At 40.1% G+C, this 20,000-nt stretch overlaps 1 protein-coding gene across 2 annotated transcripts in view; it reads left to right on the top strand.

The window, feature by feature from the left end:
* LOC145494503 (putative G-protein coupled receptor CG31760) overlaps positions 1-18,497 on the top strand; it is a 27,242-nt gene extending 8,745 nt beyond the window's left edge. Inside the window, exons 8-10 of one of the 2 annotated variants that reach the window (XM_081473985.1) lie at positions 14,695-14,800; positions 15,615-15,755; positions 16,431-18,497. In XM_081473985.1, the coding sequence (XP_081330111.1) occupies positions 14,695-14,800; positions 15,615-15,755; positions 16,431-16,667 (484 nt within the window). In that variant the 3' untranslated portion in view covers positions 16,668-18,497. Of the gene's footprint in view, positions 1-8,634; positions 8,750-14,694; positions 14,801-15,614; positions 15,756-16,430 lie in introns of those variants that run through there. The other variant, XM_081473986.1, reaches the window with a different exon arrangement.
* Positions 18,498-20,000: the final 1,503 nt, after the last annotated feature.

Below are 20,000 nucleotides of genomic sequence, written 5' to 3'. Positions count from 1 at the left end.
TGTTTTGTTTGGAAGTTTAAGTGCACCAAGTACTTAAAACGTCTGTTTTTGGAATGTTCCGAATGGGCCTTTTTGTAAAGACGTAGTATTCTCTTGGGCTTGTATAGTCTGTAGTTTTAAATGTTGTTTCCTCGACGAGATCTTCATTCAGAAGAAAACTTCAATACTGAAGTTGAAAGGCTGCAATATCAATAGCTATTATCAGCTACATTGTGGTTTTTGGAAGTATTTTGAGTTCAGCCAAATATTTTACATGTTGAAATAGTTTCGGAATTGTGTCAACCCATTCAATCAACTTAAAGATATATTTGTTTCTTGTTCCGCTTATATTGGACGCAGTTCACTGTCACAGATCTTTCGACGAGCCACACAAAACTTATTATGCTGTCGGCCCTTGAGCGACCCGGGCAAATAAAGTCTGTTTCATGCGTCAACGGTATTCCGGCCAAATAGTGGCCACATGCCTGAACAAAACAATGCAATAAAAAATGGGTAAATATTTGACGATATCACTGCGGTTTGCAGATCTTTACGACTTATGGTACGCTGATTAAAAATATTGCCCAGTATCTGCTGGAGTTCAAGTAGTACAAAATAAGACAAACTTTCCAGAATATTCACTTGGAGAGAATTGTAAAATTAGCGAGCACCGTATGCTGAACAAAAAAATGCTTAGTAGCTTTCATTTCAATGGTTGTACATTAGGGTTTTATTCAAAGACTGAAAAGTTAAAACCTCCTTGTAAAAGTTATGAAAGTACTGCTCAGCAAGCTTTCCTTTGAATGGTCACACACTAGGGTTTCATCCACAGACTTAAAAGTGAGAACCACCTTGTATGTATGTATTGGCATAATCGGACAATCTAGTCCATAATTTTAGCGTGTGTTAGTAATTGTACATTTCCTTAAACATTTTCTGAGATGGCTTTGGAGTCCGATTCGTGATCGGCAGATGCGGTGACAAGAACCACAGACATAAGTGGAATCAGTGGGTGGAGCAAGGGCCCTGGCCTTCTGACGTTCTCTCCTGGTATCCACTGTGATGTGTAGAAGCTTTTCTCCCTCTCGTAGGGCTTCAGTGCAATTTGTTTTCCACGCACTCCTGTCACTGGCAAGAGTCTCCCACGAATCGATTGGAAGACCAATGGCCTGCATGTCCCTCTTCGCCACGTCCTTGAAACGGAGCTTCGGTCGTCCTACCGGCCTTTTTCCTTGTACTAGTTCTCCGTACAAGAGTTGCTTGGGAATGCGGCCCTCATCCATTCGATGTACATGGCCAATCCACCGCAGACGTCTCTGGCGAAGAAGGGTGTATACGGAGGGGATGCCTGCTTTCTCTAAGACAGCACTGTTCGTAATGCGGTCCTGCCAGGAGATGGAGAGGATGCGCCGCAAGCAGCGCAGGTGGAACACATTCAGGCGTTTTTCTTGTGCTGCATACGTTGTCCAGGACTCGCTACCATAGAGGAGCGTGCTGATGATGCAGGCTGTGTAGACAGCCATTTTGGTGGGAGTAGTGAGCTTCTGATTTTCCCAGACACGTTGTGAAAGCTTTGACATGTTGGTTGCAGCGTGCCCAATCCTCTTTCCTATTTCGGTGTCAAGGGAGGTGGTGTTAGTAACAGTAGAACCAAGGTAGATGAAGCTGTTGACCGTTTCAAGTGCATAGTCCTTGATGAAGAGAGAGGAGGAAACCTCTGTATCCTGAGTCATGATTTTGGTTTTTTGGAGGCTGGTGGTTAGGCCGAAGTCATCACAGGCGTTCGAAAAGCCATTGAGGAGGTTCTGGAGATCGTCGCCACTATGAGCAACCAGAGCTGCATCGTGGGCAAACAAAAAGTCTCTGAGGAGAACTTGGCTGACTTTGGTTTTCGATCTGAGTCGGGCAAGATTGAAAAGTTTGCCATCAGTGCGGGAACGGAGAAAAATGCCAGCATTTGTTGTTCTAAAGGCATGTTTCAGGAGCACTGAGAAAAAGATTCCAAAGAGGGTGGGAGCCAGTACACAGCCTTGTTTGACTCCGCTGCGAATGTTGAATGCCTCTGACATGTTGCCATCGAATAGAACAGTACCGTGCATGTTGTTGTGGAAAGACTTCAGCAAGCTCAGAAGCTTTGGTGGGCAGCCGATGAGAGGCAGGATCTTGAAGAGGCCATCTCTGCTAACCAGATCAAAAGCCTTAGTTAAATCTGGCAATGAAAAGAGGCTGTTGTTGTTCCCTGCACTTTTCTTGTAGCTGTCGCACAGAGAAAATCATATCAACCGTTGAGCGTTGGGATCGAAAACCACACTGAGACTCAGGGTACACTCTTTCTGCAAGCTGCTGAAGGCGACGGAGTGCCACACGGGCAAAGAGCTTGCCAGCAACGCAAAGGAGAGAGATGCTCCGATAATTGTTGCAGTCACTGCGGTCACCCTTGTTCTTGAACAGGGTTGTGATGATAGAATCTCGCATCTCTTGGGGGACTGCTCCCTCCTCCCAGCATTTGCACAACAACTGATGGAGCACATTGTGAAGCTGGTCACCACCACATTTGAAGACCTCTGCAGGTATGCCATCTGATCCTGGTGCCTTGCCGGATGAAATGTCTTTGATGGCACCTACAAGCTCCCCTAGAGTAGGGGCATTATCTAGTTCAGGCATGTTTGGCAGTGTCTCGATCTGGTCGAGTGCAGTTGCGGAGACTAGGTTCTCATGGTCGTAGAGCTGAGAATAGTGTTCAACCCATCTTTCGAGTTGCTTGGCCTTGTCTTGAATTACTTCACCATTTGAGGATTTCAGTGGGGCACATTTGGTTGGAGTTGGACCTATAGCTTTCTTAATGCCTTCAAACATGGCTCGGATGTTGCCAGTGTCAGCGGCAACCTGGATGGTTGAGCAAAGATCCAGCCAAAATTTGTTGGCACACCTAATGCACTCTTCCTTAGCGTGATTCCTAGCCAGCCTTAGGGCAGCAAGGGTTTCAGGTGTTGGATTCTTGCGGTGTTCCAGCAGCAGATCTCTCTTGGCTTCTATCAGCGGCTGTAGAGTGATAATGTTTGCGTCAAACCAATCCTGGCTCCTGGTTTTTGTCTTGCCAAATGCTTGGATGGCAGCAGCGAGGGTGGTGTCTCTGATCTGGTCCCAGCATTCTTTTGCCTCTAGATCAGAACAGTCTCTCAGTTTGCTGTTAAGCAGATCTTGGAATTTCGCAGCTTTTTCTGGGATGGAAGTGGCAGCTGCGTTAATACGAGCCTTAGTGTGGTTCCTAACGTGATAAAGTTTCTTGGCACGGAAGGCGACCTTGGTGATGACCAAGGAGTGGTCAGAATCACAGTCAGCACTGTGAAATACACGGGTTGTACGAATGGTGTGTAGGTGCTCACGGCGAGCGATAATAAGGTCCAGCTGGTGCCAATGCTTGGATCTTGGGTGCATCCAGGATACACGGTGCTGCTTCTTGACTGCAAAGAATGTATTGGTAATGCAGAGCTGATTATGTGTGCAGAGCTCGAGGAGCCGCTGACCATTTTCATTGCACTTGCCGACGCCTGCATGCCCGAGGCTGATGGGCTATGACCGTTGGTCGTCCCCTACTCTAGCATTGAAATCACCAAGAATTATCAGGGAGTGGTTTTTTGGCAGTCTTTTGGTGGAGTCTTCGAGCTCACTGTAAAAAGCATCTTTGATGTCACTACTGGATGTCAGAGTAGGAGCGTAAGCAGATACAAGGTGGATTGTTCCTGTTACAGTATTGAGCTTAATGTGCATGACTCGCTCTGACTAATCAGTACCACATGGAAGTATTTTTCAGTAGCGTTCGATTGAATGGCCGCAGACAAGGGTTTCATTCACGGACTGAAAAGTTAGAACCATCTTGTACATCATAATTAACAGTGCCACATGAAAGTACTGCTCAATAGTTTTCATTTGAATGGTCACACACTTGGGTTTCATCCACAGACTTAAAAGTCAGAACCACCTTGTACAGCGTAATAAACAGTACCACATGAAAGTATTGCTCAATAGCTTTCATCTGAATGGTCACACACTAGACTTTCATCCACAATCTTAAAAGTTAGAAAAAAACTTTGTACAACATAGGAATGCTACTCACTAATTTTCCGTAGAATCGTGTGCACACTCTACCTTGTTCAGCATAACGATAATATTACATGAAAGTATTGCTAGTCAATTTTCCTTTCTTGGTCACAAGTTATGTTCTCAATTCTTCTACACAATTAAATTCTCATTCCGGCCCACGAAATAGACATCTTCAGTTGATGTCGGAGTAATTCTGTTTATAGAAATCTTCGTTTTCTTAATTCTTTAGTTGTTTTTTTTTTTTCAGCTTAGAAAATAACCAAAATATCAATATATATTTTGTTTGTTAGTGTTACCATGGAAACGATCTATTATCACTCTCTAACGGCTTTTTCCTTTGGTTCATTAATACAATATATGTTGTCGGATAGGTGCATGTTGGTGAAGTGCTGATCATTTTGATAAAATTTCGGACTGAAGTGTAAACAGGTGATGTATTTTAAGATCTGTTTGCGGGAAAGCCGCTGGTTTGGTATTATATTTAACTTATGTCTAATAAAGTAGGAAAACAGAAATTCATTTGCCAGTATGGCACGCGGTCTAGATTGCGAATACGTAACAAATCTCATAGATTGATTGAAAAGAGACAAAATATTATTTGCATTATCAGTTGTTATCAATGAATGTTGCCTCAATCGGCCATGACCCCTATTTAAAGTTGCTCAACAAACTATGTAGCTCGACACTTCGCTCTTCAATTGCGCTTTGTTATGTATTTAATTTTACTTTCGCCAAATGAATTCACAACCCTAGACAATGCAACAAGGATTCGGTCGTAATCACGCTTTTTTGCAGCAGTGTTTGTATTGCAAACAGTAACCAGAAAACAAGGACGAAAAGAAAAGCAGCTTGGTTTAAGCTTTCACCTCAGTTTCATCTCATTGCAAAGCATTCATCACTTTTTCTAGCTTCAATATTCTATGCTAAGTGCTCCGTTGTATTCGTAGCGTGTTTCTCAAGTCGTTCTCACTTTCACGTGCACATGGTGTGTGAAGCGCATACCAGCTTTTTGTATTGTTCTGGGTCACTTGTACTCAACTTCTGATAGTTCGACTGTGGCTGGAATTCGCTCATTATCTGTTTTCAACTTAGCCCTTTTTGTTTTAATAGTCCTAAGCTCAAAATAAAACTCTTCAGAAATAAATTCTTAATATTAGCTCAGTTAAAAATAGCTAACTCTCCAATAATATTGAAAGATTTGGGCTGGATAACACTATCCAACGGATAGATTACACACTAGGGAATTAAAAATATCTGACTTGGCAAGCAAATGGCGGTGATTTTTATGGTCATCAATAGAACCCATATTTTACGATCTAAAGGCAAGCGCGTGGCCTATTTGAGGTATACGGTTTTTAAACGAGAATCAGTAATTTGGCTCGCTTTGGCCTTGTTCAAATTCATCGTTTGTTTGAACTGAATGGATTAACCATTAACAAAATTCACAGACCACTATAGTGGTACTGATTTTTTTTTGGATATCTTATATTGCTTAGTCAAGCGAATCTGTGCACGCAATTGCTCTTAAAAATCTTAAACAGGAAAGTACCAATCAGAGAAAGTATAGATAATCTGTTATCCGTTCTAGTTTGGAAAGAAAACAATAACTGAGTGTTTTAAGGGAGTGTTTATTGTGGTTGCCGAAGAGGAAATACCGTTTTATTCATTCACTAACTAGTTCTTTTGTGCCTTCACTGAATTCTGTTGTCAACGATCTTTGCTCTGTTTCCTGGCCTTGGCGAATTTGACGGTTGTAAATCAAATTGTAGGCCCTGATGTATATTTTTTGTAATGTTTTCTTTCCTTTCGAGAGTAGAAGCCATGTCAGTGTCGGAAGAGGCTTTTAAATGCCGGGATTTGTAAATACTTGTTTATATCATAATAAACATTGTAGAAATCCATTGAACGTGAGTTTGTTTCAGACAGTGATTGTGAATGGGTTCTTAACGCAAATCAAGTTTTCATATCCGTGACAGAGAAAGGAAGAAGGCATTTTGTTTCCTTTTTTCTCAAAGGAAAAGAAAAAGTCGCCTTATCCTTTAGAAAACGGGTAATTAATACATTGAACGTAAAATGTAGGGTGTAAAACTGTAAAGATGGCGATTGCTGCTGCATATCAAAACTAAATCATTCTGAAAAATTCAGCTGAAAGAAGCTTGCATCGTTATCGGTTCACCGAAACATTATTAGTCCATCTCTAAATTTCCGAAACACAAAGGCGCCGATCAAAACATCCAGGCTGTTTATTTCATAGGCTGGTTTCCGTCCACCAGAACCGTCCTTTCCTTCCTTTTTGTCCAGCCTCAATGCGTTTTTCCACTACGTAAGTGTATTACTTGTTTCCCGATGTGATCTCGTGCTTGTGTGTGGGCAGGATTTTGATTTCTCAAACGGAAACTGAACGCCCCACGCCAGCTGCCGTGCTGTAGCTTCATCATCGTTGCCTATCACTGTTAGATCGTGATGAGAAAGCAAAATGTTTACGAGCGTGGGCGAAGTGTCGTGTCATTGTGTCAGCGTCAGTTTCACTATCATTCCTCATTACATGGGTTTCCTGGTTCGTTTTGTGACTGATTTTGTTTTATTAGAAGTTAGATTTAATTCCAACACTTGTGCTAATTGTTGATGATTTGTTTGATCAAGCATACCGTATATCATAGTCATATCACGAATTTCACCGCTGATCAAATATTAACTCGGATTTACAATCAATATTTGAAGAAGTTTTCGTGTTTCTATTAAAAAGGGTTTTTCCCTTGTCTCCTTAAGACCAGCACGATGTTGGATACAATTTTCCTCGCACGTTCTCTCCTCCTACTCACGTCTTATAGCAGTTACATAACATTTCTACAAGGAGGTTTTTCCGATTGACAAGAAAAGTTCTTGAACCGAGTTTATTTCAGTAAGCTCTTAGACACGCGCATGTTTTAAAATGCGTCACTAACCTTATATCGGTCAAATACCTCGCTCTTGCCCTGAAGGTATTTCAGCAGTAAAGCAGATTATGTTGCTTAATGTTGGATTAATCTACCATTGACGAAGTTAATTGTTTTGTCGTACGTCATGACTCGACCGAATGTCTGACCGAACGTTCACGAGAACACGCGAACACAAAACACGACAACCATGCTGCGAAAGGAATTAGTTTCGAGAAGAAATAGCAACTTTAACTCCAGCCCGCAAATTTCTTAGCGAGAAATCCTTTCAATTGGGGGCTTATAACGGCTTGATATAGCATTTCCTTCTACACTTCGGCTAAATATAAACGTAATCTTCTTTAAAAGTGTCATTATCCATTGATGAATAATTCAGATACACGTCGTGAACTTCAGTGAGAGCAGAAATTTCTCATGCCCAAGCAACGCTGTGCTGGCAGTTGCCTCGAGCAAAATGATCGATCTATTTTGAAACATGCCTTTGCTTCCGTGCTCAGCGTGTTTTCAACAGGTCTTATTTTTAGGCGAGAAAAGAGGCGTGAAGTGTATTCAATGCGTGATTGTAACATCGATATAAGTGTTTATCGATCAGGCTGTGAGCATTTGATGACGTCATTGTTTTCCTTAAAAAGCCCACTCACTTGAGAAATAGCTCGTCAGTCATATTTTGAAGGCACGTCGCGCGATTGTTCCAGGTTTCATCGCATTCGAACTAACAAAACCTGTACGGTTTCTTTTGCATGATTAGTTGCTCTTTTCAGTGATTTTGAGGATCAGAAGCTTGGCTTAATTCAGTGTATACCACACAATGGGAAAGGTTGGTAGAGTGACTCTTGCCTTATTTAATTTAATTGTAAGATGTTATTTAATATACTGTGCGAATTGAATCAACTGGTATGGCGAGAGCGCTGCAAAACATATTAACGTAAAAGAAAGCATTCAAATTTTGTAGAGAACATAAAACTCCACTCTGGTCAGATGTGAGTATAATTACGTTTGCGGTTTTAATCTGCCCCTGATTACACATGTCTCCGTGAACGACAAGCTTTCTGAATTATGCCAAGCTACTCATTGATATTTTTAATTCAACTCAAACAAATTCATTGTCATTGGATGCGCACCAATTTTGTTTATTTTTTTTCCCTTTGGCAAGCTGCTCATGGTTAAAACTCCTTAGTCATTTAGTGGTCATATTAGCTTCAGAAAATTTTGAAAAAGCAATTTGAATATCGGCCTGTGTTGCGACACCTAATTTATATTCTCTGTTATTTTATTTCTTGACCTTTTACGCCCGACGAGGCTCTATGCGATAACCTGATAGCCTTTTTATTTCAAGTTCGGTTCGATATAATTGAGAAATAAATTGCTACTTTTGGCCTATTTTGCAACAAGGAATGGAAACCCTTTTAACATTGAGCTCTGACAACACGAAATGACGTCAGATGTCATCAAATGCGTCTGTTTGTGTTAGTTAATAATTAAATGTTATCCAATGCTAAATACAGCCTGATCAACGGAGCAACAAGCATCGGCCGATACCTCGTTGGGATGCCAGTTCTAAGGCGGCAAAACTGAATATTAATGCCGTGTTATCGCGATGTTTTTTTTTCTTTAGATGCGAGAGTGTTTTAAGCTCAGCATAATGGGATGCCTGCCATCTCGAAGACGGGACGACGAAGTTTCGCCGCAAGAAAGTGCGCCGGCGAAGAAAGCAGCGTCTGGTAGGCGTTCGAATAACGAGGAGGAAACAATAAAGCAAGAGAAATCCTCGCTAGCGCCGACGATACAAATGGTTAACGAGGAAACTTTGAAACTTTTACAGGAAATCGGCGAATTGAAGGTGTTTCAGACAGCCAGCAACGCGGATCACAAGAAACATATAGACATCCATCATGACATTATACTGGCCTTAGAGAACCCAACAAAAGCCAACAACGCCGTCACGTCACTGTCAAGCGGGGCATCGAGCAATGTGATATAAAACCGGTTTGGAAACCATTGAAAGTGTACCGGTGTAACAGACCATAAAAAGAACTCGACATTTGGAGTTGACGCATAAAATTTATTCCCGTCCGACTGGATTCGCTTCAACGCATGCCGAAAATAAAATTCTGACAAGGCGAAGCAATTTCATCAAATCCTGCTCCTAGTTAGTGGATATTTATCGTTTCGGAGAGATGTGTTTTTGTGGCTTTCATAATTACTGGCGATTTTTGACTGGAGGGCTTTTTGGGTGAACCGTCAAACATGGAAAAATTCGTGGACTCTTCCTTCGCGAAAAAAAAGCGGAAAACGATAAAGACAATACGGCAGCAGCTCGACGCTAGAGCAGAAGATTTTCACGGACGGATATCGCAAAACAAGAGAGCGTCGTTCGACTGGATTTTCTCCAAGCTGAAATATAACAAAAACACATGGACAGTCCACAGCACAAGTGAATATTGATCCGATAGCGGAGCAATTGCCGTCAAGGGGAACTATTTAGCAATGTTCATTTTAAGAATGGATTTATGTAATAGCGTCTTCATCGGAGAAAACCATTGAATTTTCAACAAATGCACCTTGGCAGTGAACTTAGGCGATGTAAATATACCTTTGTTTCATTAATATTCATATAGTGTAATGTAGAATTCTATTTTCCTTTAAACAAACAGACAGCATATGTTCATTCATTCGTTTTAGAATTCGAAACGTTCGCCAAATTTCGTTCGCGAGCCACCTTTTTCGTGAGGAATCACTCTTTTTATCAAAGTTTTTTTCTTGGCTCTTTTAATTTAGCATGGCTGAAATGCACACGGTTTTTTGTTGTGTTTTTCATTGGGAGAAACAGAATTTTCCAATCAACCAGTCTTTAAAATGTGCATTGTCATAACCGAGGATATTATTTTCGAGTTTATACAATTGCAGCAATGAAAGAATCTCTCGGTATATAGAATCACAGCGGCCATTTGCGCGAAAAAATAAGATAAATAAACAAAAGTAATAAAAGAAGACGAGAAGTAAAAATTGTTGGAAACCAATTGACCGCACGCGGGGAAAATCACCCCTACACGACTTACAATATTTGTCACACAGCGAAATAAACAGAACGGTGAAAATTAAAGGGAAAAAAATTCCTTGAATTTGCATACAAGTCACATCGTTGATTAAAAAATTGTCAAAAAATACGAAAATATATTTGATGGTCTGGCTGCAGTATTTCTTTGTAACTATTTATTCGTAGCAATGACAAGTCAGTCCCCTCTGTACAGATATATTGTGGATAATAAAACTCCGTTTGCAAGATCAGTATCATGTGTTATTATCTATCGAGCAAATGACTTTATTTTTAAGTTATTCAGTTTCGTTCTATTGGGCATCACGCAGTTGACAAAACTGAGGTCTTTTTTTAGCACTATTTCTACAATTATTATTAATTTTTTTTTTATTTCTGGAGGTTGACAATCTTTGGTTTGAATTAAACTTGACAAGCAAGCCAGAGGGACAATTACGTTAATATGTTTCTTGACTTTTTCACTAAACTGTGAACAAGGCATTTCTCTTTTTGTCTTTTATAAAGACGTGTTTTCATTTTTCACTCCCTCCCTTAACAAACAGAACATTTATGGTTAGAGTAATCTTCTTCTGGAGATTTGTTTTGCGAAATGATATCGATGCTGGTGAAATCAGTTGGAGAAGGGAAGGTGTATTAAATCAGGCAAGAAATTTTGTCCGCTTTTATGCTATTATTATGGGCGTAACGTTAAATTGCCAGCTTTCAAAATTATTTAATACATTTCTTTTCAGTACGTAGATCAGAAACTAATTTCTCCAAAAACTAGCATGTATAAGACTAAAAGTTGCGAGCGCTTATTTTAACCGTCGTGCCTTTAAATGGTTTTCGTCACGTACTCCTGTGGCTCTGTGTCACGCTGTACTGTATCATCGTCTGAATTTTTCTCAACATAGTGACATAAATTCAGTAAAAACGTTTATAAAATCAGGGGAGTGATCAAAAATTTAACTCGTGGCATAAGACAAAATTCTCCCGTCTATTTATAACAAAAAATGAGTGCGGACTAATGAGGGATAATCTACAAACTGTTATTCGGCGGCGTGAAACAATAGGAACAGATCCTTTTGTAAAATTATGAGGTTTGATTTTAAATGGAGCTTCTTTAAGGATTACAGGGTTTTAGTCCTGTTAATGATTACCTTCTAACATTTTCAAGTGGCAGGTGATGGCAAAAATATAATGTTGACTCGCCATCAAATTCTCCTAACTGGCATTAAAGGAAATGTATGGAGTCAGTACGGAGAATATATATTTGGATCTTTGGGCGATTGAAGAGGGAAATGGGAGAGGCGTCCACATGTTAAGCCAATTATGTTTCGACATTTGGTGGGTTCTATATGTGTAATTGTCTACGCCACCCCACAGACTTTGGGAAAATAATTCTAACTTTGGTAGCAACGCATCAATAATTTTTTTTCTGCATGAAATTATGTGGGAAAGCTATAAAAGTCGCATGTCCGATATAGGCAGGGGGCATCATGTGAAACGTGGACTTTGCCTAGTTGAAAACCAGTTGTGTGATAAAATTCAACCCTGTTCCAGGTGAAACGAGTACATGAACACACTTTGTAAAGCTCGGACTATATCTGAAAATGTCTTTATCGCGCATGTTTTGAGAATTCCTTCTTATAGAAGTTTTGCACGGCAACCCTGTTGCATGGCAGGAACAATAGATTCTTTTTGGGAAAAAATATTCTTTCTAATGCAAAACATTTTCATTGTCCCTGCCATGCAACATGGCTGCTGTGCAATACCTCTATAGAAACCGAACTTTGCAGATATGAGATCGACTGTTGTAAATTTACTCCATGACTGCTCCAAGTCAAAGTTTGAGGTTTAGTAGTGGGATAGTTGAAATATTCCCTTGGTCTAAAAAGTGTTAAAATGTTACAAATGATTAATGAAAACGAGAGAAAAAAATCGGACATGTTGAAAATAAGAAAAAAAAAATCTGACGTATTGAAAAGGAAATTTGAAATATTCAGAGCAACTGGATGTTTGAAGCGTATATAACCACTTTATCGTCCGTTAATCTATTCCTGACTCTTATAGATGAAGCAGAAAAAAAATGTTCTTGTTATTTGGCTGTAATCAACCAGACGATGAATTCGGTTTTTCCTTCGAATTTTTCACCTGTTAGTTTTGTTCTAACAGCATAATTTTATTGCGCGTAAGCAGCCTTCCTCATAGCTCTCTGCAACTTCTTGTTGTTTGTATGATAATGAAAGATAAAAAAACTGTTGATGGTTGAATTGTCTTTGACTAAATTGCTCAATCCATTATCTCATGGCACAATGTATTGGTTTTCTGCCGGAGCCAGTTATTAAGCAGAACACACCAGGTGGTTCGTCTATTTCTGACAGGCCATATGTTGTGGCAATGTTCACAATTCACTGCTTGAGGCAAACGCGAAAGCCCGCATTTGTGATATTGTGTTATGCGCTGACACGGAAAGCCAGCCGAATGCTACGCTTTTTAGAATAGTGAAGGGCATTTAAAAGGCCGTATGGTGCAATCTTTCGTCGTTTTTTTTTTCTTTATTTTAAGTCTTTCACTTTTGTGCGTTGGTTACTGAAATGAAGGATCGCCACAAAATTAGCGAGGTAACCAAATGTAGTGCAAATTTATTTCTATCCCAAACCAGAAATACTACTGAACAAGACCGACAAGTACAACAGGGTTCACCAAAGTATTGGCCCTTTCGTTGAAAATTGTCTTTACATTTTAATTCCACTAAGACATATTTAAACGCCTAATAGAACTTAGAAATTAACAGTTAACTTAAGAGGGATAAATTTGTTATCATATTATATTTTATTTTATTGAACATACGGGTAATTGGCTTTTTTCCAGTCCTTTTTTGCGAAGAATGTGCCCCATAGCAGACACTTTACTTTAATATATTTTTTTTAACAAAATAATGGCAACAACTGAAAATCTAAAAGTGTAAAGTTTAAGTTAGCCATGCTTAGCCTCCCTATTTTGTCTTTTTGTTTTTTCGGCAAGTTTCTAGCAGGCTTTGACTTTTTTTTTTCCAACACGGAAAACCTCACGTTCTCTGAAAACGCTCTCTGAAACAAAATTTTAATCAGCTCTCAAGAGTGACGTTTGTTTGTCCAACGCTATGTTGCTTGCGTAAATCATTACCTCATTAACCACAATTGACGTCAGTGTGTACGTTAGTGGCAGAATCATGCTTCCACCTGCAGCAAAATTCCATCCTAAAATTTCTTTCATGAATTTAAACTTCCTATCGCCTTAAATGCAGGGTCAAAAAGTACCTTTGCAGTACCGTAGTTCAATGAGAGGCTATAAGTCTTGGAAGTTAAAGGGGAAAATCCGAAAGACACCCCCTGGAAAAGCACTCCATTGTTGCACAATTGTTAATCTTAAGCATTAAACCAATAGCGCGATAGGTACAATAGAAGTGTCAGCTCTATTTGATGCTGTGATGGCCCGTTCCCATGACGACGTCATTGAGTTATTACTCGTGTACATAGTCGCATATTAGAGTTCTTTCTAGAACTCTTATCGCACTGAGTGCATTTAAATCTCGTGTTTTATCCTTTAGTACAAGACAAGTGTCGTATTTGCTGTCTTCAATTTAAAAACATTTTCACTTGCGGGATTGGTCAAAACGTGTCACGTGGCCAATTACGGAGATGAAGAATCCTATAACTTCCATTTTGCCCAATGCGGCTTGAGTAAAGTGTGCTTGGATTTTTTTTTTCCAAAATGAAGCTCTTCTCGCATAAAAAGCAATCAAACAATACTAAACGATCTTGGGTCAACTTTTTTTCAAGACCGAAAACTTTGAAAACTGTGTCCGCCGAATTTCATTTGCTTACTTCAACTTCATAATGACCAAGGAACATTTCTTTCCCGGTTTGCACCGATGCTTCGACAAAACACCACTGACAGAATGCAGATAGAAAAACAACAGAAACGATTTCCCCGACCAAAAAATTATGAACAGACAGTTACAAGAAAAACACACTGTATTCGCGCGTTCCAGGCCCCCTATTTAACCCCATTCAAACGCCGAGCAGCTACACTTTATATGCGCCGTATATAGCGGGAAGATAAGCGCTCGGCCCAATCTCCGTCTGCCACGCAGGCCACCAAGTAGCTCCAGTGAATTATGGGTAGGCAAAACTGCTTCCTGTATCCCGTGGATAAAACTTGCCCTCGACCAAATTTAAAATTGCTGTTTGCTTATTCCTCAGGGCCTGAATTGAACAGTGGAGGAGAGTATATTACTGACATTTACCAGCCTATTCTCCTAGTGTTCTAAATTAGGTGCTGAAGGAAGTCGCGCAGTCTCTCTTTTGCTCTAAAATTCGTGGGGGACGCAAATGAACAGAGGCGTGTGGCGAAGCCGCGAGCCGCGAACAGCGTAGACGTCGTTGACGTTCTTCCCCGCGGATTGGATTTTCGAGCAAAAGAGAGACTGCTCGCTGTCTAGGGATGTGTCACAGTCCATAGGACAATATGACCAAATTATCTGAACTGATCTCCACGTTGTTCTAGTAACATCTAAGAGTTATTTTAGTAACTTATGATTTAAAGCATTTGATTTTTCTGAGGAGTAACCTCTCTTCACATTATCATTCATTGCAGGCTTTTTATTGGGGACCTCGCAGGACCTGATATGATTTACCTTCTGGAGTTCTTTAGAGTGCAGCTCAGCGTGTCTGTGCTCCTAGGGCTCGTATTCGTTCCCAAGGTATGGACTCCTCTTTAGGGAGAGCCTGTGTTGTTTTATCTGTTAGAATTCTTCTAGGTCGCCTATTCTTACCAAAGCTATTAGACTGCCGGTCTTTTCTCGAAATCAGACAGGAATTATGAGGCGAGACACTTCAAACTAGAAGGGATTGGGACAAGACATGATGGGTGCGGCACCCAAACCCTTTTCATCCACATTGCCCTTTTGCGTGCGTGTTCACGGATAAACACTCGTCTGACCCTAAGAGGAAACACCGGCTGTCAGCAGTCTACAAAACTGTAGACCCCTCTTTGAAACGTCCTGTATCCGAATAACCAGTTCGAATTCGTCTAGGTCACGTGTTCGTTCTTAAAACTCGAGGTCCTTTTGTTAAATGAGCTCACATGATTTACGTGCTAGGGTTCCTAGCTTGAGACCCTTTCAAAAAGGAGCCTATATAGTTCACCTGTTGGAATTTTAAGATATAGAATACAAAAAGACAGACTGTTTTGTTCTTGCCGGTGTATTTTTTTAATCCAGTGTCCAAATGTTCTAGGAGATCAGAGTCTCTTCTTGGTATTTCGTGTCGTCAGAGAATGAAAAAGATCCCAGAGGTCTAGGTTTCTAACCGTTCAGTTTCATGATGGCCGCCTTACTGCTAAAAAAAAAATATTTACTCATAGCATGTTGCCCGTTGCAGCGTTTAAGGTATTTTTATTTGTGAACATCTCACGTAATTTTAGACCATCTTCTTTGCAGCTATAACTTCATTGTTAAATATATGTTGATTTTTTTTCTTTTTTTCTTTTAAACATGATATCCTTTTCTTGTGCAGATCGTTCGTGTCATTAAGGGGCGTGGCGACGTATTTGACACAAGTGGTCGGATTGCGTCCGTAAAGGGGGCTGCTCTTAACATGACAGGGCAATCCTCAGAAGGGACGGTGAACTTGAGCGCTGAAAACGAGGACCTTAAGGTGAATATAACAAACTCGTTGTGCATATTATATATTTCTATGACACCTTTGGCCATATCGTGTTAAGTTGCTTATTTAGTTTCAGTTAGCATCCTATGCAGCGTGGTGATATCAAGTGAGTGTACTGCTCAATAGCATTCATTTGAATGGTCACACACCAGGGATTTATCCAAAGACTTGAAAGCCGTTAACACCACCTTGTACGGCATAATAGATAGAAGATAAAACCACCTTGTGCAGCGTGATAAACAGTACCACATGAAAGTACTGCTTAACAGCTTTCATTTGAATGGTCACACACTAGGGTTTCATTCACAGACTTAAAAGTTAGAACCACCTTGTACAGCATAATAAACAGTACCACATGAAATTACTGCTCCATAGCTTTCATTTGAATGGTCACATGCTAGTGTTAACTAGAGCTGCGTTGCACAGCATGACACACCATCACATGAAACTGCTACTCAGTAACTTTCGTTCGAATGTTAACGGCATTGTATCGCACAAGTACCTCTCGACATCTTTCGTTTGGTACGCCATTCCCCAGTCTTATTAAGACAACAGTACAACATGGATGTGCCGTGTGATGTGAGTGGCCAGTTGCAAATGAGGGCTTCGTTCACAAACTTTAACTTCTTGTAACTGATTCTAGTTTCGTCGTATTTCGACTTTCAGGAAGAGATACGTAAACTGTACGGTCAGCTACAGCAAATGAAAACCGCCAACATGGAAGCGGGAAACAGACATCTGGGACGTTCCGCTTCCATTCTGTTCGGCGGCTCCACTCCGTCACTCTTAAACTCAACCGCCAATAACAACGGAAGTTTGGCTTGTTTGGTTAATCCTGGGGCAAAGGAGAAGCGACAACAAAGATACTCTCCCGCTGCTGAACTTGTAAGCGACTTTGTTTGACGAAGGCTTATCAAAGAAGGGCGCGGTCACAAATCCGACCGCCGTTCATACAAGTCCAACCATTTGTACATATGGATAATTTTTTTACGCCTAACTTTGTGGAAACGAACTTCCCAATCACCCTTAATCATTCCAATCATCTTTACAAGCATGATTCAATTATAAGACATCACTGAATCGCAGCTTCTCCTGGTTCAAGAACTTGGCATAGGATATCGAAAGCAATAATACTTTCACGTAAAGGAGCTTAGTCACGGCATTTTGAGATATGGCCACGCACAAAATTACATTTAAATTGAAGGAAACTTGAAAATGTTAGTTTACTAAGATAGAAAAATACCAAAGAGATAATAAGAAACCATAGAGGAACAAGGATGGTTGAGAATGGAGAAGATTAACATGGATTGCAAACTTCGAACTTGAAAGATTTAGGCTAAACTTTTCAAGATAAACCGTGACTTAAACCGTGACTGAGCTTCTTTAATCATCGGTAATGACACAAATTTACCCATAACACGATGGCTGTACTCTGATTGGCGAACGAATGATGGGGAAGTTTCTTTAATCATTCACTCAGCTCCACAATCAACAGTATAGAAGGTACAATCTTGTTTGTTGATCAAATGCCGTGCTGAGGATCACCAGGTTTGTACTAGAGCTGAATAGAACCATGTAAAATGAATAAAATTGATTCAGATTTTTCTATATATTGTTCTTGTGGCTTCTATTAGCATCTTTGTTCGTCTTCTTGTTCGGTCATTTGCCGTACTCCGTTACACAGCAGAGGCGTAATTGCTCGATTGTTCAAAGGTTTCCAAATGGAATCCTTGATTTCTTGACTGTTCGCTTTAGAAGCCTTGATCACTCAATAATGTTTTGTTTGCATGAAGTCTTGCTATAGCACTTTTCCTGCTCGCGTCTCTCTGAATCTTAGACTGAATCAATGAGTTATTGCCATTTAATCCCAATTGGGTAAAGGTTTCTCACTGAAATCCTTTCCGTTCGATTCGTCCCCAACAGTGAAAATCAATCAATCAATCCAACTTTATTCACGTGTCAGAGTATTCTAGCTCGACTAAAAAGCCGCATTACTATATGACACCTACACTAAAAAATCCCAGTCTCCTCTGTACCACTTCTGTAGCAAATCTAACAAAGGAGGTCATCACAATCAAGGACCTAGGAAAATTTATCCATGAGAAATATAGACAGTAGGAACTGAAATCGGTCTTCACCCTTGAATGCCGATATCCTCGGTTATGATCCAATGTTCGATCACGTTAAATAACAGCATTGTAAAAACAATGATGCAAGAGACTGCAAACGAAAATGCTGCCGGTATACGTAGGATCTGTGAAAGATCTGATCAGCCAAAAATAGAAACATAACAATGAAGCAAGGCCGGAAATGTAGGATTCCTTCTAGAAAACTGAGGCAAAATCTCCGTGTGGCCTTAATACCGGGTTTCCATGCGATGTTTATTTTTTAAAAAATAACTGTAATGGAACAGAGACCAATCAGATTTGGATAAATTTTCTAATTGGCTAAAAATACAGCACGCTTCCTGTGATTGGCTAGCACAGCTAGTGCTAATGAGCGTTCGACATGTAATCAATCTGTTTACCTAAATATATCTGTAATAAATTAAGTGAAAAGTTCACCACAGTCCTTCTGTCATTTGCACGATAAATATTAAAAAATAATGCACCGTCACGTGGTACATACAGAGCAAAGATCTGGTGACTCAACCAACCAATCAGTGATCGGTGTTTCATCAGACCACTTTCTCAAGCCCCACTTCCCATTTTAGAAACGCTGTAAGTTTTCGTAATTAGGTTTCGGGAGACTTCGTTTTATAAATTATCTTTAGAGTGTAAAAGAATCTTGAAAAGTCTGACACATTTCTGCATACTGGTTTATTTAACGGAAATGGTGATTCTCAAACTTGTCACAACGTGAACGACAACTTGCTGTATGTGTGCACATCACTACGAGTTAATTTGATTCTCCATCTTAGCTTTTATTTTTAAATGATATTTACTAATTTGAAAACACGCATTTTTACATTTTGATGCAAATTTAGTGGGAAGTTTAATGTGGCGTGAAAGAGATCGTTAGTGGTTTTTGCTACACAGCGTGGGAAACGTAAATTTATATAAACACAGAAACAAACAGGCAACAGCAAAAACAAAATCCGGTGTCAAAAATTGTTTTAACAGTTTGTTGCCCATGGACTCATCGTGTATGCAATTCTGTTTCGCGAACTGCATCGTCAAAAAATTGCACTGTAAACAAGGTATTTACATCGAAGTCACTGAACCATGGTGTTATTTTGATGCAGTTCATCAGTCGGGGTTGATATTCACTGAACATTGACCTTCCCATTGTTAGATGACGTAAATGAATTTTAGTAGGTAATTGACTTCCTGTTTTAGAATATTTAGTTGATTTGCAGCGAAATGTCTTGCACCACAACTCAAGAACCTCGGCGAGCGAGCAGAGCTAAACAGCAATGCCAACACACGCCAAGCTACAAGATTGCGAACAGTTCCTTCAAAAGGAAAATTCGGTCGCTCCAGAATCGGACAGGATTATCAAAAAGTACCTTGAAGTCTCTGAAAGAGGAAGCCTCGATAGTTTCCTTCTCGTCATTCCGGACAAAATTCGTAACGATGATTACTTGCATTATATCCTGAGATATATGCGGGCACATAACCAATTTGACCGGCTTGATCACGAGAGAATCTTTAACAACGTCTTGTTCACAACTGTGGAGAGAAAGGTGACGGAGCTTCTGGCAGTTGTTGCACAGAAAGATCCTCACGCCTTCTGGTATCTGGCGCACTCGTTCGAGGCTAAACAAGAGCCTTTGTATCGACACCTGCATGGACCCATACAATGCTGCGGTATGTAGTTTCATTTTGTTAAAGGAGGTCAGTCACGGTATTTTAAGGTATTTTGGCCACGTACAAAATTACCTTTAAATGGAAGGATACCTGAAAATAGTAGTTTACTAAGTTAGAAAAACACCAAAGAGATCATAATAAACCATAAAGGACCATGGATGGTTAAGGATGGAGAAGATTCACGCGGATTACAAACGACGAACTTATAAAAAGTTAGGACTAAACTTTTTAAGATGCGCAAACCGTGACGTAGCTCCTTAACTTGACGTGGTTACTTTTGTGTCTTTGGAAGAATGTTAGAACTCATCTGCTATAAAAAAAAGTTTTTTCCTCGTCTTTGTTTGGTGATAAGGGCAGTTTCAAGCGAAAGTCTATGTCGTAGAGTTTTCATACTTCCGCATGCACTATTAAATTTTTTTTCCGGCCT

Source organism: Orbicella franksi, chromosome 8, assembly GCF_964199315.1.
Source record: "Orbicella franksi chromosome 8, jaOrbFran1.1, whole genome shotgun sequence".
NCBI classification, from domain to species: domain Eukaryota; kingdom Metazoa; phylum Cnidaria; class Anthozoa; order Scleractinia; family Merulinidae; genus Orbicella; species Orbicella franksi.
Note: the sequence above shows the minus strand (reverse complement) of the source record. Positions and strands in the feature narration are given on the sequence as shown.